The sequence below is a fragment of the Notechis scutatus genome, chromosome 3 (assembly GCF_049901735.1).
Source record: "Notechis scutatus isolate UNSWTSFEM ecotype Mainland chromosome 3, rNotScu1.2, whole genome shotgun sequence".
Classification (NCBI taxonomy): Eukaryota; Metazoa; Chordata; class Lepidosauria; order Squamata; family Elapidae; genus Notechis; species Notechis scutatus.
In genome coordinates this window covers 184,664,609-184,686,101 of record NC_142011.1, presented here as the reverse complement: position 1 = coordinate 184,686,101, position 21,493 = coordinate 184,664,609, and the positions used below count along the sequence as shown (strand labels likewise).

The following is a 21,493-nucleotide window of genomic DNA, read 5'->3' as shown; positions in this document are numbered from 1 at the left end:
TTGTACTTGTTCTTCAGTTTTACATCTTCTTGTTATGATTGGTGAATATATACAATATTTTCATTTTTCGAGTAGTTCAAATAGTTATTTCCCTTTCAGCTTCCCTTTTCAGCTGTAGCACACCTGACACAGTCAAAACAAATCTTTCCATGGCACCAACTTTTCATAATAACTTTTCATTATTTGATTTTTATTGGAAAGTAATGTCAGATGGCTGCTGTTAGTGGAGAGGAGAAAAGATTTAAGTATGCCATCAGGATGGCACCATGGATTGCAAGAATTGAAGGAAAAGCTGCAAAACAATATGTGAAATGATTGAACAATCACAGAATACACTACAGGTGTGCTGCCTGCAATAATTCTTTTTAGGTCTCACCTAGGTAAAAAAATTGTCACAATTGTCGAAGCTCAAAACACTCATTGATCAGCCTTATTTAATATAAAGCATAAGATAAAATGAAATAAATAAAACAAAATGCAATAAAAAATAAATCGAACACTGTCAGCACAAGTGAAACTTTTGTAGTTTAGGTAAATCGTTTTGAACATTGAGACTACTAAAGCTAAGCTTCATTTAAGACCTTCATAAATAAAGCTAGGAACAGTTAAGAAAGAGGTTTAACAGTTATTGTTATTACTAAACTTGGAAGAAGTTTAATTAAGTTGAATTGTTTCTAATAAAGTCTCTGTTGAATCTTGCTGGCTATTAAACAAAACCTGGTGAAATTATAGGGGTGTGCATCATTCTGATCAGTGAGGAGCACAGTGGCTCACATGGTTAGAATGCTGGGTTGACAATCAGCAAGGCCATGTTTGAAACCCCAGTTCTACTGTGTGACAGTATGAGTTCCCCCATTCGCTCCAGCTCCTGCTGATCCAGCAGTTCGAAAGCATGCAAATGTGAGTAGAGGTACTACTTTGGGGAGTACTTAACAGGGACATGAAAGAAGCTGTGAACTGGGCATCCCCTGGGCAACAGTGTTGTCACCAGCTCATTCTATCAGCCCAGAAAGCACCTCAGTGCTTCTGACATAAGTGTGATGCATTCTAATCAACTAAAAACCTATTGAGATAAAAAGAAGAATCATGGTCTGGGCATTCAACTAATGGAACTGTAATAAATTTATCTCACAGATCTTGGTATGATTGACAGTAGAGAAGCACGTGGGCTATTGTTTTGATGGCTCTTGACTCATGACAAAGGTATCCATTGTACAGCATGGGATTTTGTGGAATCTGCCTTTCAGAACTGCAGTTTGCAGATTTATTGCAAGAGAAGGCTAATCTTTGGGAAATGGTCATTTCCATTATCTGTGTCATTATAAAACTGACTATAAATGTGGCATCAAGTTGATGCCAGTTCTTAGTGACCACATAGCTATTTATCCCCATAATGGTGTGTTCCCAATTATTATTAGTAATCATTATAATTATTCTTCAGGCTTTTCAGCAGAGAACAATAATCCATCGCAACTGTAATTGAGCCCAACTACCTTGTCCTCTTCTCTTTCCCTCCATTTTTTCCAGCATTTTAAACTTCTCCAGAGGTCTAGGTCTTTGCATAATATGTCAAAATATTGTAATTTGAGCTTAATAATTTGTGCCTCAACTAAGAAATTTAGGTGATTTGTAGCTGACAGTAGCACTTTTTTTCCCTTGGCTATCCATGGTATTCTTAGGAACCTTCTCCAACCCAAAGTTTGATCAATCAATCAGAATAGAGATGGAAGACTTGGAGGTCTTCTAATCCAACCCCCTTGCTCACGCAGGAGACTATACCATTTCAGACAAGTGACTGTCCAGTCTCTTCTTAAAAACCTCCAGTGATGAGGCACCTATAACTTCTGAAGGCAAGCCGTTCCATTGATTAGTTGACCTCACTGTTAGGAAGTTTCTTCTTAATTCCACATTGCTTCCCTCCTTGATTAGTTCCATCCATTGTTCCTTGTCCTCCTGCCCTCTGGTGCTTTGGAAAATAAGTTGATCCCATCCTCTTTATAGCAGCCTTTCAAATACTGGAATACTGCTATCATGCCCCCCCGCCCCCATCTTCTTTTCTCTAGACTTTATCTAGACCCAAATCCTGCAATCGTTCTTTATATGTTTTTCTCTCCAGGCCTTTAATCATCTTGCTCTTCTTTGTACTTTTTCCAAAGTCTCAGCATCTTTTTTGTAACATGGTGACCAAAACTGGTTGCAATATCCCATGTGTGGCTGTAGTAAAGCTTTATAAAGAGGTACTAATACTTCACATTATTTTGATTCTATGCCTCTGTTTATACAACCAAGGATAGTATTAGCTTTTTTTTGGCTGCTGCCATCAATATTTTTTCAATTTTGCTTATCAAAATCCAGCTTTTGCTTCCCTAGACCATCAGGGGGAAAACTATTCCTTTCAGGATTCTGATATTTGTAGATATAGAAACATCACGGGATCTGGCTATCTTTTCCAAGGCCTTCATTGCTAATACTGTGTAAAGCATACTATGTTTTTTTTATCAGATTAAACAATTTAATGGCCTTTTTCCAATGCAGAGGGAAAGCTGGCACTAGACAAAACTGGAATTCGTCATCTCCCAAAAAACGTGCTATGGATCTTGAAACAGGTAGATAAGAGGGGATAATCAGAACTTTCTAAAGTCTGTGCTTTTAATGTGAGACTTCATTGGCAACCAGTGCACAGTTTGTACCTCATGACATCTTCTTGTTTAACAAACAGCAATACAGTCCTACTTAGAATCAGGACATTAAAAATGTTTTTCATTCTTCATGGAAAAATGGATAGATGCATTGCTTAACAGCTCTGTTCGTGTTTTATACTGTTTATAACTTGGTAAGATTTGGAAATAATTCAATCCACTTTTTATCATACAGTGCAGATGAACAGAAGCGTAATCAAGTCCCAATCTTTTACAGTCAATTGAATAATAAATCTCACATTTTTATTTGGAGTTAAAGCCAGCAAGGTGTGACCTCAGCATGCCCTTCTCCCTGTTGGATCACCTATCATCTCAATCTGCTAGAGAAAAATATAGCTTTTCTCATCCTCATATGGTGAATAAGTGGAGCAATGAATGGAAACTAATTAAGGAAAGGACCAACCTAGAACTAAGGAGAAATTTCTGACAAAACGATCAGTGGAACAACTTGCCTCCAGAAGTTGTAAATGCTCCAACATTGGAAGATTTTAAGAAGAGATTGAACAATCATTTGTCTGAAATGGTATAGGGCTTCCTGCCTGAGCAGGGGGTTGGACTAGAAGACCTCCAAGGTCCCTTCCAACTCTGTTATTATCTTTTGGATGGATGGATGGATGGCCTCTTCCTTGATGCAGATGGCAGGATACAGAGGAATGCCACTATCAGAGGCACAAAGAGAAGCAGCACCTCGACTGAGGAGAAAACAAAAGGAAAAACTAAACAGCTTTATATACTACTCTCCAAATTATCCAATTAGGCCACCTTGCAGTGCCATCCCTGCACTACATATACATATACAATAATTCTACAGAGGAATTATTGAGTCTGTCATCTGCACCTCTATAAATGTCTGGTTTGGTTCTGCAACCCAACAGGACAGACACAGACTTCAGAGGATCATTAGGACTGCAGAAAAAACAATGACTACCAACCTGCCTTCAATCGAGGACCTGTAGAGTCAAAAAGAGGGCTGTGAAAATATTTACAGATCCCTCACATAAACTGTTTCAACTCCTTCCCTCAAAACGATGCTATAGAGCACTGCACACCAGAACAACTAGACACAAGAACAGATTTTCCCCCGAAAGCCATCACTCTGCTAAACAATTAATTCCCTCAACACTGTCAAACTATTTACTAAGTCTACATTACTATTAATCGTCCCATCCTTCCTTTTAACCATCTCCTCCCATTTATGACTGTATGATTGTAACCTTGTTGCTTGTATCCTAACAATTTTTATTGACTGTTTCTTAGTATGATTTGATTGCTTATTGTACTCTATGACTCTTTTCTATGTTGCTTGCCACCACTCATCCTATAGCTGGCTATTTCCAGATAAAGCATTTATGTAGTATTATATATGAACTAGGATAGATTACACCATAAATTTCCCCACATGCTTGTCCTCATCTGCAACCATGTGAACAAGTGAAGAAAAAAAACAAGACAGCCTTTGCTATTTTTGGTTTGCCCCTTTTGCCTCCTTTAGAAGGGATGTCCTTTATGTGGGATGTTATTTTTACTTCATCACTGAAGGGAAGATTAAGTTAAATCCTAAAGCTTAAAAGAAGATTGCAAACATATTGTCCATGTATCATCTGAAATGTGTGGGTTTTTTTTTTAAAGTCCTTCAAATGTACATTATGTAGCCAGGCTTCTGTAGTTAATCCTGACATATGTTCACACACGTTTAATTTCTGCTAAAGAGTTGTTCAAGAGAAAGAGCTCTGCAATATTAATCTCTACAAAAAGGCATCACCTAAGAAAGGGAACACAATTATGCCCCTCCTAGTAAAATTCATTCCAGACTCTCACCTGGTATTCCTTCATGAATCCAATAATTAATGTCTGTTCCTCCACCACCTTCAAAAACATTGGTAATGTTGAGAAGCTTTAGATGTTTCATGATTTCCTTCATGATACAATGAGCCTTGGGGCTGCCCGTGAAAGCCAGGCCAGTGGGTGTAAACGTTCCTTCATCTGATTCCATAACCATATCAAAGTTGGAAATGTTTACCTGAGAAACAAAGTGAATTTCTATTCAAATACAGATGATGTTGAAAGGGCAATTTGGCAGTGGTCACTTTACTTCCTGGGATGTCATCAGATTCGACAGGAAAATGATCTATTGCATATTGTTTTGATAAACTACAATTTTAATTACATGACTAAACCATGAAATTCTTTCAATGTTGTTTATGATCCTTGTTTACAGACTAGATTACATTGTACTTTGGAGTCCTAGCTTGTGAGAGCATTTAAAATCTCAGCTTCTAGTTTTGGAGATAAATAGTGATTTTTCCTTAGGAAATTATTATACTGGATAAAATAAACATAAACGAGGTCAATATATTTATACCTTTTCAAGTGATAAATAAAATGGTATGTATCTTCATTTATTAAACAAATGCTGGGGTATAAATTACTGCTTACTGCATGCCTTTTCTAAGTTCTATGCAAACATTAGATTGGTTTCAAAATGATATTAAGTAGCAAGTAATTATTAGTAAACTGAATACTTCCACTATGGGAGTGCTGATTAATTTCTTGGATGCCCTTAGGGGAAATTTGGAAGTTTGGATTTAGGAGTTTCATTTAGTTTCATTTTTCTTTTTGATCTTGAAACATCTATGTTTAGTTGCATAAAAGAAGAGACACAATTGGCATTGCCACAGCCATATATTGGTCTTGGCTCTGGAATCCCAGCTTATGTTTCACTTAATAGCACAAGGAGATTTTTAGCTCATTATGGCGGCCTTTCCCAACCAGCTGCCTTTCAGAAGTTTTAAATTTCAACTCCCATAATCCTGCAGTGACAATGACATACCAAATGGTCTATCATACTATGCTGGTAAAAAGCATTCCTTCGCTGCTGCAATCTATATCTCCCCAGTTAGCACTTGTTCAGATAAATCTCTAAATTGCAAACTAGGTCCTTCAGAAGGCATGCAGCCTATTCAGGACTGGTAGCCTGCTCTATTCAGTCTGGTCAGATTTCCTACTTAAAATATCTCCATTCCAAAGTGTTTGTCCTTATCCATTCCATGCAGAAAGGGGAAAAGTACAGTGCTCAGCCCCTCCTTCCCCCAGGATTCCCTGTACATGGCTATGGGCATATGATGGCTGGTCTGCAAAAATTAAGAGTTGGTAGGAAAGGGAAAGTTACCTGTCATCCAAATGTTGTTCTTCCTGCATCTAAATTCCCATTGAAAGCTATGATGATGCCTCAAAATGTCAGTTTGGCAATGAGGTATTTTTCCTGACAGCTGTGACCTTGGTTGTAGGTAATAGTATAATAGCCCTTACAGGTAAATATTGTATGTGTATGTGTGAAGGAGAATGTCTATGGAGATTCTCAGTCATGCAGGTCATGGTTGTTCCATAGGTGCTTTTTTTTTTCCCAAGAGGCAACTGGACTTTCTGGTTTTTCTTTGAAGACGTTTCACTTCTCATCCAAGAAGCTTCTTCACCTCTGATGTGGGAAATGAAACAACCACTTCATAAACGCATGGCACAACAGGCTTCCGGTTTGAAGTCTCTTCGGCAACAGACAAAAATCTGCGATCGTGCGCGGTTTCGGTCTGGGCTTGCCGCTGGAGTGCCCAGAGCCGCCTGGTTTCGGGGCTAAGCCACCCCGTAGAGGTGGTGAAGAGGGGGGAGACCGCCAGCAGGGTTGAGGAGAGCCGCATCTCTCCTCCTCAGCTGGCCATTACTCCCTTTCCCGAAGGTGGTTGCAGCGGTGGTCAGAAATGGCCACCACAAAGAAGAACTCGACCGGAAAAGAATGTGCAGGAGAAAGATAAGAAGTGAAAGTTTTGGCTGACCGGGTTAAATTGTGAAAGCAACAACTAAGGTACCCTGAAATTTAAACTTACAAAAAAATAACATTGCTCCCAAAGAAGAGTCGGAAGCAGCGAAGGAAAGTGAAAAGCGAAAGGTTTGGCTTTTTTCCCCCTTCTCTCTCTTTCCCTATACTGACAACTAAGAGACTTAAATAAGAAATCGGAAAAATCCACTTTGACATCAATAGGCAATTAAGCTGAAAATAAAATAAAATGCCAAAGGGATAATAAATATTTCTGGACACTAATTTTTTTTTTTCATAAGTAGGAAGGGAGAGAAAAAAATAAGGGCAGGATCTGGAAGAGGGAGGAGACTGCCTGAAATTAAAAAGAATCTACAGTAAAACTTCAACAAGACTTCTAAAAGATACATTTTAACTGAAACTTTGTAACTAAACAGTAACCCCAAGAAGAGAAAGTGAAAAAAAAGAGCAAAAAGAAACAGCTTGTGTGTATTTGGATTATTTGGTGATCTTTGGATCCTTGGTTATTACATTTGAATGACTAAAATTAATCGGGTGGTTGTTTAAAAATTTATACAATGGCACCACTTCTGGATGAATTGAAAATGGAACTTAAAAAGTACAAAGAAGATGCACAAGAAGGAAAGGGTTCTTTTGGCTTCATTTTTCAATTCTTAGAAATGGAGATTTGGAACTATGAGAAACAAGAAACGACTACAAAACAAGAAGACAGGGACAAAGAAGAAGCCATCTTTAATGAACAAGTAATTTTATGTGGCAAAGAAAAAGGAAAGGGGGGAAAGAGAATGAAGAATTTAAGATGTAAAAAAACAACCAAAGAAAAGAAAAATAATTCGAAAAATAAGTATAATACTGGAAAGCAACAGAAGTGGGGAATACAGAAGAGAGAAATAGAGGTAGAGAGACAAGGGGGTATAAAGGGGAGAGAGAAGAAGAGAGGGAAGAAGGAAAGGAAAAGAAGTTACAAAGGACCGGAGCAAGATATAGAGAAACAGGACCTATTTAGAGATAATGGGTGAAAATCTAACTGAAAAAGGGATTCTGTAAAGGTACATAAGATTGTATTGTTATATTAGTAATATAAGTTACTAATAACTTTAGAAAATTGGAAACAATGTATGATTAAAATGAGGGATAAAATAGTGTAATTTAGTGAAATGTTTGTGAATAAAATAAGTGAAATAAAATAAATGAGAAAACTGAATTAGGAAGGAACGGGAACATTTTAATTAGTTAATGTTTTATAAAATGTAAGTGAAGGGGGTGGGAATTAATTATGGAAAGCTTATTATGGAAAGTTCTCATAGAAGTATGATATTTAATTGAAAAGTAATGTTAAAGATGTTAAGACTTTAATGAATATTAATATTAATGATATAATTGAATTGGAATGGAATGTTGTTTTAATTATATACATTTATAATTTTTTTCTTTTTTTAAGAATATAGTGTGTATTTTAAGAATGTACCAAGCAGAATCCGAATGGAAGTTATGTATTATATTGAATGTTATAACTTTAGGGTATATATTGAAGCCTAAATAAGAGTTAAATGGATGAACTTAAAAGATATAAAGGCGTCATACTCCAATCAGTAACTACAGGAGAAATTTTGTTTAATGAGAAAAGATAATAGATAATTGAAACAGGACAGACAAAAAATACAAATATAATGATCTGAATTGAGATGAGATAATTAAAATAAAATTGAGAAAATTAAAAGAGGGGAGAAGCTTATGCAGAAAATGTAAAATAGTAATAAGATATGGAATAGAATATAAAAATGAGCATGAACTTGAATTTGTGTCTGTACGAAGAAATGTAACCCGGGATTACGCTACCTTAAAAAAAGATGTTTCATTTGTATTTTTTTTTCTTTTTGTGAAAACTCAAATAAAATTTACAAAATAAATAAATAAATAAATAAACGCATGGCACAACATAGGAGAAGAAACCCATGAAGATTAGATTCAGCAGTCCATCTGCATTTAAAAGACACAGGGCACTCTTTTGAAGACAACAAAGTCCACGTTTTGGACAGAGAGGCCGGCTGGTTTGAAAGAGGGGTTAAAGATGCCGTCTATGTCAGAACTGAACAGCCTTATCTCCACAGAGGGGGAGCGATATGACATCCTCTATTTCCAATCTACCACACAGTCCTTTCAACAGTTTCAAGAAGGCTCCACATCAATTTGCACCACGTAGGTGACTCTGATGACACAGATAAACCTCCAGATGACCTTAATGATCCATTAAAAGAATGCAAATGACCAGCTGTCTGCAAGGAGTATAACAATCCTTCCATTCCCCACCATCCAGTCAGAGCTGAAGAAGCTTCTTGGATGAGAAACGAAACATCTTCAAAGAAAAACCAGAAAGTCTGGTTGCCTCTTGAAAAAAAAGCACCTTTGTGTGAAGGAGAAGTTAGGACGTTTGGTGAGGCAGGTACCCCCAGGTTCTCTGAACTACCCAAAATTTCCGCTACCGGTTCTCAAGAACTGGTCAGAACTTGCTGAATACCACCTCTGCTCTGGATTCTGGACTTGTTAGAGAAGAGTGATACAACTGAAGTCATTAAAATCATATGCAGTCTCACCTTTGGTGAGATATCCAGAACTTTTTCAAAGGTTGTCATCTATCTGTAATTTTTAATGCAGGGAAACTGATTAAATATAATGGCATAGTCATATTAAGTGCATTGAACTTAACCCAACCATATGGTCCCAAGTCAGGATAAATGGGCAGGGTCAGAGAAAGCACGAGTGAACTACGTTGTAAAAAATCTCACAAGAACACTTTTTAAAATGGCAATAATTCAACATGAGTCAGATATGGATAGCAACAGCAGACCCCCCAGACTGGATGATAGCATTGAATTAATTTAGTATAATTTCAGCTGGAATTAAACTGAATCTATTTTAGTTTGTATTCTGGCCACATTGTGTTGAAATGTTTCCCTGTTATTCTATTCATAGTCCACATATTACCTGTTGTGGTTCATCAGCAGCCTGGGCAGACAGCAGCGGAATAGGACAGTGGGGAAGAATGGGGACCAGTCTGGGAGTCTGGGGAGGACTCGGACGAGGGTCCTGCATCCAATGCAGAGATGGGGCCAGGACCATCTGGGAGTTTTGTGCTGACTTTGGAGCCTCCAGATTCTGGCAGCAGCAAGGAAGAGGAACAAGGGGAGCCTGTTCCCAGCGCACATGTGCGCAGAGCTGCTAGAAGGTAAGAGCAGCTAAGACAAAAGGGGTGACTCGGGAGTAAGGCTTGGAGGTGATTGTCCCTCCCCTAATGTATATAGGAGGTGCAAAGGTAGAGAAACCTTTGCAGGAAGCAAAGTCATTCACTCTGTTCGTTTTAAATCTTGAAGCTCTGTGTGGACTTTACTTTGGTTGGTTTTTTACATTTAATTTGGCACTTTAGTTGTTGGCAGCAATTCAAAGGAGAGAAAGGTGGATGCTTATCTCGAGAGATTGTTTGGACTAAGTGTGTGCTTAATTACGATCTTAGGAAGCTTTGGTCAGATTACCCTTGGGCTGCAAAAAAAATATATCCCTATGATAGAACAACAAACAAAAAAACAAAACAATGGAATATTTTGGTGCTCAGGACTTTTTTTAAAAAATAAATGCCCAGGACACTTACAGTTACTTACAGTTTGCATCTCCAACTCAAATCATGACATATAATGACTGCAGGGCTAAAGTTGAGCTTGTGGCTACTATTTTAACAGATACTTTCATTTGGGAACAAGCAGGTTTCATTGCAGAAAAGATTATTAATATATATTTCATTATAAAAACAATGCAGATATAATTTATAATTTTGTACATGCCTGGCTGTTTGCCTTCTGCCTATAAATAGTTCTGAAAGAGAAGAAAGATTGTTGGTGTACCCAACATTTAACTTCCATGGGATTTAGTAACTCTTGATTGTCTTGAGGGTTTTTGCTGCTTTTCTTATTTGCTGCTGATTTCTGGGTGATCACTTGGAATTTCCCTGAGTGGTGAAACCCTAGATTATTTTCCTGGGGCATCTGGAAAATGCGTTGTACGTACAAAATAGTTCACTATTAAATCTCATCAAAGTACACATGTGGACACATGTGTCTTTTTCTCTGTCTATCTCTCTTCAGTTCCCTCCGGACAGCAAAAAGGTAACTACTGATGTCAAAATAAGTTCAGATCAAACTGTGTTCTCTTAAGTAAGATTGACTATCTGAGGCACAGATTCAACGAGGGCTCAGCTGTTTCTTCCATCTCTTCTCATATTGGAAGACTCATTCAAATATGCAGGCTCATTAAAATATCAGTTCACTAAGGTAATCACTTTTGTCAGGGAATAATCTGAGCGCTAGGCTCTAACTACAGTGTGCAGTGAATGCTTCCCCACTGGAGATGTCAGCAGAATGGGAAAAATTAGTCAAACAAATTGGATTGATGGATGTACAATTTCCCAAAAGTCAATTGACAGGGCTGTAGGATGAACACCGCAACCAAATATGAAGCTGCAGGAATATTCTCTCTGTCAGAGCTCCAAAATCAATAGGAAAACAAGTATAGGTCAGCAAGTTGAAGGTAACACCCTGTAAACTAAGGCAGAAGACAAAGAGGGGCTTGTCAGATCTGGCCAAGCTATTTGTAAAAAAATGACTATGATATTACACACCTGGATGCTTTTCCTTAATACCTGAATTAAGTGTTCATTGCACATCATGCTGGTTCACTAGGCTAAATTCCAGACCTAACTCCTTAGAGAAAGGATTTACAATAACTTGCAATACATTTTTCATCTGAGTTCAGAGTGTTAGTAATGATTTTCAAAGCTCTAAATGGTTTGGAGCCTCAATTCTGATTGATTACCTCACATTGTCTAACTCCCTTTTTATGACCCTGGCCTTAAACCTTAAAATCTGCTGAGGCACAGAATAACATATGTGAAGACACTTGAGGGGGAATATGTGTGAACATTTTCAAATGGAGAATTTGAGAAACTCAGTTGAGGTTGCTTCCAGGATTAACGTCTAAAAGCAGCCTGATCCAGAGGGACAGGCTTGGTTAGCCCCTCCAACTGGTAAAAACCATTAGAGAGCCATTTTCAATATTCCCTCAGATTCCAGCAATGGAGTTCAAAATGACAACTGGTCTTTTTTCAGCTATTCTTTCTCTTCAGCTATTTTTCTTTGAGAACTTTGAATAGGAAAAAAGGATCAGGAGTTTCAATATAGCCGATTATGAGGATCCAATATGCAAGATTGCATCATTGAATTGCAGATGGCCTTTTAAATGAATTTTATTTGTTGTACATTAAGTGTTTTTCACTGTCTCGTTTCATTATTAATTTTTTTAATCAAACTGTTTCTGCTGAAGATTGTTTCATTCCAGTATTTTTGCATACTGCTAAGGAAGAACAATACACAAATATTACCTGTTCTACTACTAGTAATAGTAGCAGTAGCAGCAGCAGTAGCAGCAGAAATATATGTGTTGGGATTGTGCCCATCAAGTCTATGGAAATGCTGACAAAGCTGCCATGTTTCAAAATGCTATTATTTTCTTCTGAACTTTGCTATTGACATGAATAGAATCCTAATTAAGCTGCACTGATATCTTGGCCATTGACTTTCTTAGATTATAGGAACATCTAGTGAATTGTTATTTATATGCAAGATGTATTCCTAGTTTACTGAGGCAGAAAAAAATCAGGCAGATAATCCACCTACGGTAGACTCAAGAAAAATCTAATTTCTATATTACAGTCAAAATGTATCCAATGAAATCAAAATATTTAAAATTACTATTATTGACATTGATTTGTTTGAATGAATAGATTCATTTAGACATCTGCAATGGAAAAAAAAACCATACATGGAAGGCAATGACTAAAAACCAAGAAAATTCCTGACTTGGAAAAAGACAATCTGGTCTAAATCCTAAAAAAAAGTATTTGGATTCTTGAGATGCACTGGCCAATGGCAGGTGTGGTAGCATTGATAAACTTGTTTGAAGTATTTATCCATCTATTTGATAAATATTATATTCTATGGCTATTTTTAAAAGAAGGTTATGTAAAATTTGCCATGGCCTCTGAATTATTATCACATACCAATATGGATGAGATCCTAACATTTAGCCAATCTATCTATATACTACTAAATATACTACTACTAAAGTCAATGAAGCTAGTGCAAACAGTATATTATACTTTTTTGAATGACCTAAAATCTTAAAGAACGTGTAAAACATCAGGGACCCATTACTTCCGTGGAGCTGAAATTTCCATACAGTTCACGCCAGTTTTATTTGCAAAGTTGAGACTGATGCAGCATTTCTATGGTCACTTGATCATCATTTCCAATGCTCCCTGCAAGCAAAGTCAATGGGAAAGCCAGAAGGAAGTTAGAAGTCACGTTGGCTCCCACTGTTTGGTCCATCTGTTTAGATAAGTAAATATTGTCCTATTATTATTGAAGCTTGTTTGCCATTACAATTATTTTTTAATTTATGATATATACTCTTCTAGACTATCTTGGGACTGTCAAGAACTGGGGTTAAAAAAAACCACGATCAGCCTAAAATTTAGTGTTTATACTGCTCATATCAGAATGCAGTACCTTTCTCTCGAAGGATGATCAATGGGTCACAAGTTGTCTAATATTAATTATACAGTGCTATTTATTTGAGGGGATGTACATATATACACAAGCAAGACAAAATAGAGAGAGGATTGGACTTTGTAAAGGAAGATCCAGGCTACCTTATTACTGATGCTTTGTCATAACATCTATTCCTTGCTAATCATTACTCTTAAGAGAAAATAATCAATTATGTTCAGTTTTGTACTCTGCATATAATGAGCAATCCAATCATTTTAAAAAAAAATAACCTTTAAAATGTAAAGATTTCAAGTTTAAATAATGGATCATATGCCTCTGCAATTCAAGTAATTACCAGTTACAAGATGTATTCTGTTCTGGGAATCCATTTCTCAGAAATATGAACTGTAAAAAGTTAAAAAGTTTTTTTTAATGCAGACGGATTATTTACAACATTAATCTGTCTGTCTGTGTGCGTGTTTTTGCCACAGAGTGCTTATTAGACTTTCTTGCTTGTAGATATATGGCAAAATATACCATAATTATAACAGATCAAATTTGGTATCTAAGGAAGATTGAAATATTCCTCCAAAAGTACATTTTTTTTCCTTGTTCATTTCTTCCCATCTCCCCCATAGCAGCTTTCTCCCCCTTTCCATTGCATATTTGCAGTATTCAGATTTGATTTAGTGATGCCCAAGGCCTCTTTCCTAGCCTGCTCTATTATTTAGGCAATTCTTTTCATACTTAGAATATAAAATGGAACTATTTATAACATTTTCCTGTCAAATTTTCAATAAATAAGATTAGAAGCAGCACAGAAATACAAACTCTTTGGCAAGCAAGGAAAAATTAGTCTACTAGAAAGTGATGGCAAGGGAAAAATTCAATAGCTGTGTAGGGTAGAATAAATATTATACACAAATGAATGTAATAAACCCTAGCATCTTTATGTTGTTGCAGAGAAAAGGGGCTATTGGTGTAGGGAGAATTTGGAGAAGAGAAAGGCCAGGAGCATGCTCAATCTCTTCCTTCTCAACTATTGGTCACGCATGCCTCTTTGCTACCAAGGTTTTATGGAAGACAATTTTTTCATGAACCGGAGGAAGAGCATGCAATCTAGATCCCACTGCCCACTCACTGCTCACCTCTAACTATGCTGTCCAATTCCTAACCAGCCATGGACCAATGCCAGTCTATGGCCTGAGGATTGGGGAGCCCTGATGTAGAGGGTTCATCCATGCCCTTTTAACTGTTAAAAAATATTAGCCTCTGCATGCCACCAGAGACAACTATTGGGGTGGCATCACTGGATAGAGAACATACTTTTTGAGGCCATTCGGGTCATGGCAAGGTAAGTGACCATTTAAAAAAATGTAAAGTAGGTGTGCTATGGGCATGGTGCTTGGTGTTTTGAGAAAGATGCATTAGATGCAATTTTCTCTTCCATCTTTCCATGAATGCATTTGTTGGATCCCTTCAAAACAGTGAATGAAATATCATTTTAATGTTATAAAGCCAATCAGATTTGGCCAAATTGGGTCTGTGTGTGACAAAGTTGTGTCCCTTCTGATGTTACTGGACTATAATTCTCATCAACTGGATTGCTGACCATACTGGTTGAAGTTGACAGAAATTCAATTCCAGTAATCTACAGCCAGAGGTTCATTTCTCTTGGCCTAAGAAATGTTACTGAATGCAAATGAAGTAATTTCAGAACGAGGACAAAGCTTTCCAAATTCACTTTTTAGCAAATAAAATGTGTGTGTGTGTGCTTGTCTGTTTGAGTATTTATGCTTATTAGAAACAACAAATAGTTTTGTCTGAGCCTTAGAATCATAAGCATTTTGCAACCATCAATTAAACATAAAGACACTTGTGTCAAATGTTTATTTCCTTCATGTTTAAGTAAGTACTGGAAATAATTAAAATCAAATTAGGCTATGAAATGTTTATAAAATTATCATATTTTAGCTCTGAGACAATTCTATTAAGTTATCCCTCATGCCATATCATGCTTTGAAGAGATAGTTATGAATAAATGCCACAAGGATGACATGTCATTCTATGGTTCTTGTAGCTCATTTTTAAATTTTTGAAATACATCATTAAAATATTAGTGATGTTAAGAATATGACTAATTTTCTACAGATAAAATGCACATTAAATCCTAAACCTTTCATAAAAAAACTGTATTGAGTTCAATCCAACATATCGGAAAATGTACTTTTAACATAAGTGAAATATATAACATGTTTACTCATCCCTTTTTCCATTCACAAATCACAAGAACTTAGTTCTTTGTGGAAAGCGTTGATAATAACCAAAATATTCAGGCACAACAGAAAACTCTTTTTAATTTTCAAGGCAGATCATATAAAGTATGGACCCTGATAAGGTTATTTTTCTCCTTGCAAGCCTAAATCTAAATTAGCAAGTTAAGAACCAAATCAAATATTTATTTTAATCATTTGATCATTAATAAATTCTTTAAATAATTAAATAAAATAACTAGTGAAGAGCCTGCTGTTTTATTTAGTACCTTGGGCAAGCTGAGTGCAGGATTATTCCGCAGAGAAAAGCTATACCAGTAAACAGGACTAGAACGCCGAATAGTAGTACTGGACATGTTTTCCCTCTAAGTATTGTAGCCAAGGGGGACAGGATTTTCATCTGGATTATAGCTCAAATCCTCAAAATGAATGTGGGAGAGGTGTAAATATTGTTGAATATTACATTGTGACTGACAAACTAAGGTCTAGAAGAGGATTTCTAGGATTACTCTTTTGTACTCTATAGAGAATTACTCTTTTGTACTGATGAGCACATCTGAAGTTTAAAGAACAAATATTTCTTGCAAAGTGGCTGGTGAAAGGATCTTGCCAGCTGAGAATGATAATCAGAAAGAATGTAAGCAGCTACAGAGCACTCTGTTCCCAGAATATTACCTGCCACCCCTTTAGCAGAACCTCATGGTGCTATTCCATTCTTTATCTTCTTTTGTTTTCTATTAGGAAAGCAAACTTCCAAAGCATTGTACTTTTATTTGTATTTTCAAAGGAAAATCACAATATCCATTTGGTGTACTTTTGGAAATTGTTGGTGCTACATACTACAGCATAGCAAATTTCCATTTATTTCAATTATTTTTGCTCAAGGTATAAAAAGTGAAGTGAAGCAAGAAGCTGGAGTACTAAGGAAGGGCATATAGGCAGCCTGGGGGAAACATTGAGAATTGCAGATTTAGTTGTTACTTCATCTTTGAAGACTATTCTTCGAGTTAATGGGGACATTCTCAGGGAAAGTAGAAAAATGAGGACAACTGGACAAATCATGTTTTATTAATATGATTGTAGTGAAGGAGTGCATTGGGAACTAAATAAAATTGTAATTTGGAAGTCTATCATAAACAGCCCCTTTTTATTCCAGAATGAGGTAGATTTTGATATTTCAGTACCAATCCAGATTTATCAACTTGATGTTACACAACACATGGAGACTAGCTAATGACAGTTTACTCTAGCATGTTGTAAAATCCAGTCTGTGTGGTTAGTTTAAAATTTAGTGTGCAGTGTTACACCAGAACATATAGTAGAACCTCTGGTCACCACTGTAATTTGTTCCATAACTTTGATTACAACCTGATTTGGTCGTGACCTGAACCTAATTTTGGAAATTTGGCGCTTACAAAAAAAAAAATAAAATGGCACAGAAGGGGAAATCGCCCAAAAAAATGTTTGTGAATTTTTTGGTCAGAACCCGATTTGGTCATGTCAGAAGCGTTAGTGACCAGAGGTTCTACTGTATATTGACTTGCAGACAACCTGATAAAGTTTATCAGAGGTTAGAACAATATTAACTTTAGCCTATTGTTCTCTATATTGTAGTGTATTTTCTCTGAGAATATGAGCAAAATTTCCAAATTCGAACCATAATATGATTATGTGTGCTTCAGAGGTGGTATTCAGCAGGTTCTGACCAGTTCTGGAGAACCGGCAGCAGAAATTTTGAGTAGTTCAGAGAACCGGCAAATACCACCTCTGATTGGAGATTTTACAGTATCCTTTCCCTGCCTCACCCACCAAGCCATGCCCACAGAACCGGTAGTAAAAAAAAAATGAATCCCACCACTGGTCTGCTTGATTTTTTTCCCCTTCCCATTCTACTGCTCGCAAGTGAGAATTTCAAGAAGACTGCTAATGAAATAATAATATTCATTTTATTCGTATTTATATGGCCTCCCATCTCATGAAAAACATGACTCTTGGTGGCATACAGTAAAAATTATAACACATTGGTGTAAAAAACAATGAATCCAAAGAATTAAACATGTTATTCCATCAAGTTGCTTACTTTATGTAGCTTGTAGTATTGTTCAGCTCCGATTCCCCCTTGTTCTTCTCCAGTCCAAAGCACCAAGCGCAGAGTTCTTTTGGGCCGGAGTCCTATTATTAGGTAGAAAATAAGCAAACATCTCTCTCAGCTCAGCCCTGAAAGCTTCTTTCCCATTTTTAGTATCCTAAGAAGCCTGCCTTAGTGTATTTGGAGAAAAATAACATTTTGCCTATCATGGAAAAGCAAAACATCTACTTTGAATGCATCTCCTGCATTTTTTGTTTCTCCTTTTTTGCTTTCTCTACACTATTTCTGAAATCTTCACCCCTGCCCCATCCCATTTTGGTTTACAATCCAGCTAATTTCTCTCTCTCCCCCCATTTAAGCACATACACAAACATCTTTTCACACTTCTATCTGCTTTCTTCTTTTTCCACAGCCCACTTCCCGCACAGGATTTCTGCATTCCTAGCACTGCTATTCCATTCTGATTTTTTTTTTCTCCTCATCATTTTTCTATCTCTTTCAGAATTTATGAACTAACGATTTATGGCAACTCCCCATCATTGTAGAATGTGATCCAATGGTCTGCAGGTGGTCTGCATTAAGGATTTGTGTGAAGGCTAGGTGATACTAGGGTGGAGATCTTCCTTGCGTTCAGGCTTAAGCTGCACACAAAGGCTACCAATTTGTTAACAATGTCAGTCTGTTCCAATTGTGTAGAAATAATCTGTTTGCGTTTAGGTTTCATCTGGAGAAAATGGTCTGGGGAGGAGGAAGAGATAAATAACTCCCAGGAAGGGTATGGTTTAGCACTCTTGCTCTTCCCAGTTCACAAATGGTGAACTAATCATAGGATCCCAAACAAAGAAAGCCTTCTAAAACAGTACCCAAAGGCACCTGTTGTGCCCACCACAGTGTCTGCTGTTTGCTGCCTCTATGGCAGCCTGCCAAAAATTCTGTTTTTCTCCCATGTGCTCCTGCACCAAGAGGAAAGGGTGTGCTTGTGGTGTTGCCTATCAACATCACCCAGAATAAAGTTTGCAAATTGTGGCAATAAAAGAGGAAGGATTCTCTTTTCTGAATCTAGATTGGAAGAAACGGGATTACCAGCTTGTCACACAAAAACCCATTGGGGATGCAAACAAACACACTTTATTTATTTTTATTTTATATATAAATATATATATATATATAAATAAATAAATATATATAAATAAATATATAAATAAATATATAAATATATAAATTTTTATATATAAATAAATAAAATAAAAATAAATAAAGTGTGTTTGTTTGCATCCCCAATGGGTTTTTGTGTGACAAGCTGGTAATCCCGTTTCTTCCAATCTAGATTCAGAAAAGAGAATCTATAGATTTTTGAAACTCAATGTTGAAAGGTTTTTAAGACTTCCTATCGTGTTCTTTAACTGCAAAAGACAAGGCAAAGCCATCTGTGTTTTAATAATATTTATGAAGGAATAACCTTAAAATTAAATATAAGCCATTTGAAAGCCACCTAATACATTTAAATCCATCTTTATTAGATTCAGCCCAAGTGAGGCATGTATTAAATTCTTTTACTCTTTCAATAGTTACTGTGCATGGAGAAAAATTACCTGAGAGAAGAAACACAAGTAAAAAGAATCCATATTTCATATACAGCAATAACTGGGTTTGCATTGTGTACTAAGTTATGGTTTTCTTAAGTATAGCTTGTAACATAAAGTAAGTATATTTGATAAACCAAGATGAACGTTCATAATCCAAAATCAATTATGGACAAGTATATTGAGTGGAACGTTGGGCAATAGAAATAAGAAGCAAATTCTTCTCTGGATATAAAAAAATGTATTGACTAGACATGACTTTTCAAAACTCATGAAATTCTCCCCTTTGTCGTCTGGCATTGAAACAGAGATATGAGCTACACATATGACAAGTAAGCTGTATATCAATATTAGACAACGAAAATTAACAGATGGAATTGGTTCAGCTTCTTTGAAGTTCTTACTTTGTTTCATTACAGAGCCATGATTCTTTTAAATCCATTTAAAAGAGCTGAAGTAGAATATAGCTAGGATGCATATGACATGTTTCATGAGGATTGCTCATTTACTTTTGGTAGTTTCTGCTGTCATTTACATTCGGGGGTGGTGTTGATGGTGAAAGGAATGATCTGATTTCACAAGACATAAGAAATTCCCCGAATGCCGCTAGTATTTAATAGTCTGAGTGGAAATGTATTTGACACCTTTTAAAGATCATCTCATGGCAATGCTCCAGTCTATCTATAACTTGCATGCAGAAAATAAAGCCCAGTAGCTACACATTTAGTCACATATTTTATTACAATGGCCTTTGCCTCATGTGTCAGATACAAGAATAAATCTATGCAAGGAATGCAATAAATAAATAAAAGTTTTCCCACAATATTCAGAAACAAAAATATTATTGTGATAATTCATTGGGTCAATGGAAATACCCCAGCCAAGTCCTCTCTTTCTAACAATTTAATCCAACTTTCTAAATTTACACTGTAAAGTAGAATGGAGAGAATACCTGAATTTCTCCTCTTATTAAATAGGGCTAAATTTGACATCATATTTGTCTGTGAAACATGGCTCAAGGCATCTCTCCCTGACTCCATTACCACAGTAAGAGTCTATCATGTTTACCGATCAGATCGTGAAATCCATAGAGGAGGTGGTGTTGCTATCTTCTATAAAAAGTCCCTACATCTAAAAAACATCCAAGTTACCCAGGAGCTTGCTCTTCCTGAGCCCATCGTCTGTGAACTGTCCTTAAATATCACATTTCGATTCTTACTATGTTGCACAGCCCCTGATTATGACATTGAACATGCAAACAAGCTAAATACACTACTAACATGGGCAACATCCTGCCCAAATGCTTTTATCTTTCTTGGTGACTTCAATCTACCTCATATTAACTGGACCCTAAATGAATGTAATCCTGAACCCATACATGCAACCTTCTACAATGCTGTAACAAATCTATGACTGGAACAACTAGTAACCAACAATACTAGACTTAACTGCCTCGATCTCATCTTCTGCAATAATTTGAACTCAATTTATGGAATACAAATTAAAAAACCTTTTTCCAACAGTGACCACAACATGATTGACTTTTGTCTCAACATACATCCGCACAAAAATCATCACAACAAAGTGATCCCCAATTATAACTTCAAAAAAGGCAACTACGATCTTATAGACAACAATCTCTCATCGCTTGATTGGCAACTTCACTGGATGCAATACTGTTGAAGACCATTACAACATATTTTTACTTGAACTCAAAAGAGTCATCAAACTATATTACCAATAACAACTCCCAAAACCAGAAAAAAACAGATTACCCTTAACAATAAGGAAGCTTCAATCCAAAAAAAGATCACTTTGGCGGAAAAACAAATCTGGTCACGTTGCCAACTTCAAAAGCCGATACAAAAATTTATGCCACCAGATAGAATGAATGAAGACTGAATGCACCAATTATCACATTAAACAAGAGGAAAACCTTCTATGCACCAATTCCACCTGCACTTTCTACAATTTTGTAAACAACAAACTAAAAGACTCAAGATCCATCCCACCCCTGAAAGGACCTAATGGTAAAGACTGCAACAACCCACAAAGCCAACCTCTTTACATTCTTTGGCTCAGTATTTGTAAACAGCAATGGATCATGCCCAGTTTCCAAGTTGAACCACAGATAACTACAATGATCTAATACATATCAATTTTACAGAAGACAAGGTTGAAAAAGCACTACGCAATCTAAAACAATCTCTATCTACTGGACCAGATGGAATATGTGCCTACTTCTTAAAAAAGCTATCCACTGCCATAGCCGAACTTTTAAGTATAATCTTTGAAAAATCCTTCAGGACCAGCTCCTTGCCAAACCTATGGTCACAAGCCACGGTCATCCCCATCTTCAAAAAGGGAGACCCCGGTCTAGTTGAAAATTACAGACCAATCTCTTTATGCTGCATCACCTATAAA

General features: G+C 36.5%; 1 protein-coding gene across 6 annotated transcripts in view; it reads right to left on the bottom strand.

The window, feature by feature from the left end:
• Positions 1–21,493, bottom strand: part of CPQ (carboxypeptidase Q) — a 162,086-nt gene that overhangs the window by 30,402 nt on the left and 110,191 nt on the right. For all 6 annotated transcript variants that reach the window (XR_015748984.1, XR_015748983.1, XR_015748985.1 and 3 more), the window contains exons 6-7: positions 17,478–17,569; positions 4,518–4,719 (exon numbers count right to left, since the gene is read on the bottom strand). Coding sequence is in view for 3 of the 6 variants with exons in the window: in XM_087962030.1 (XP_087818156.1) it covers positions 4,518–4,719; positions 17,478–17,569 (294 nt within the window). In the remaining 3 variants the exon portion in view is untranslated. The remainder of the gene's footprint in view (positions 1–4,517; positions 4,720–17,477; positions 17,570–21,493) is intronic.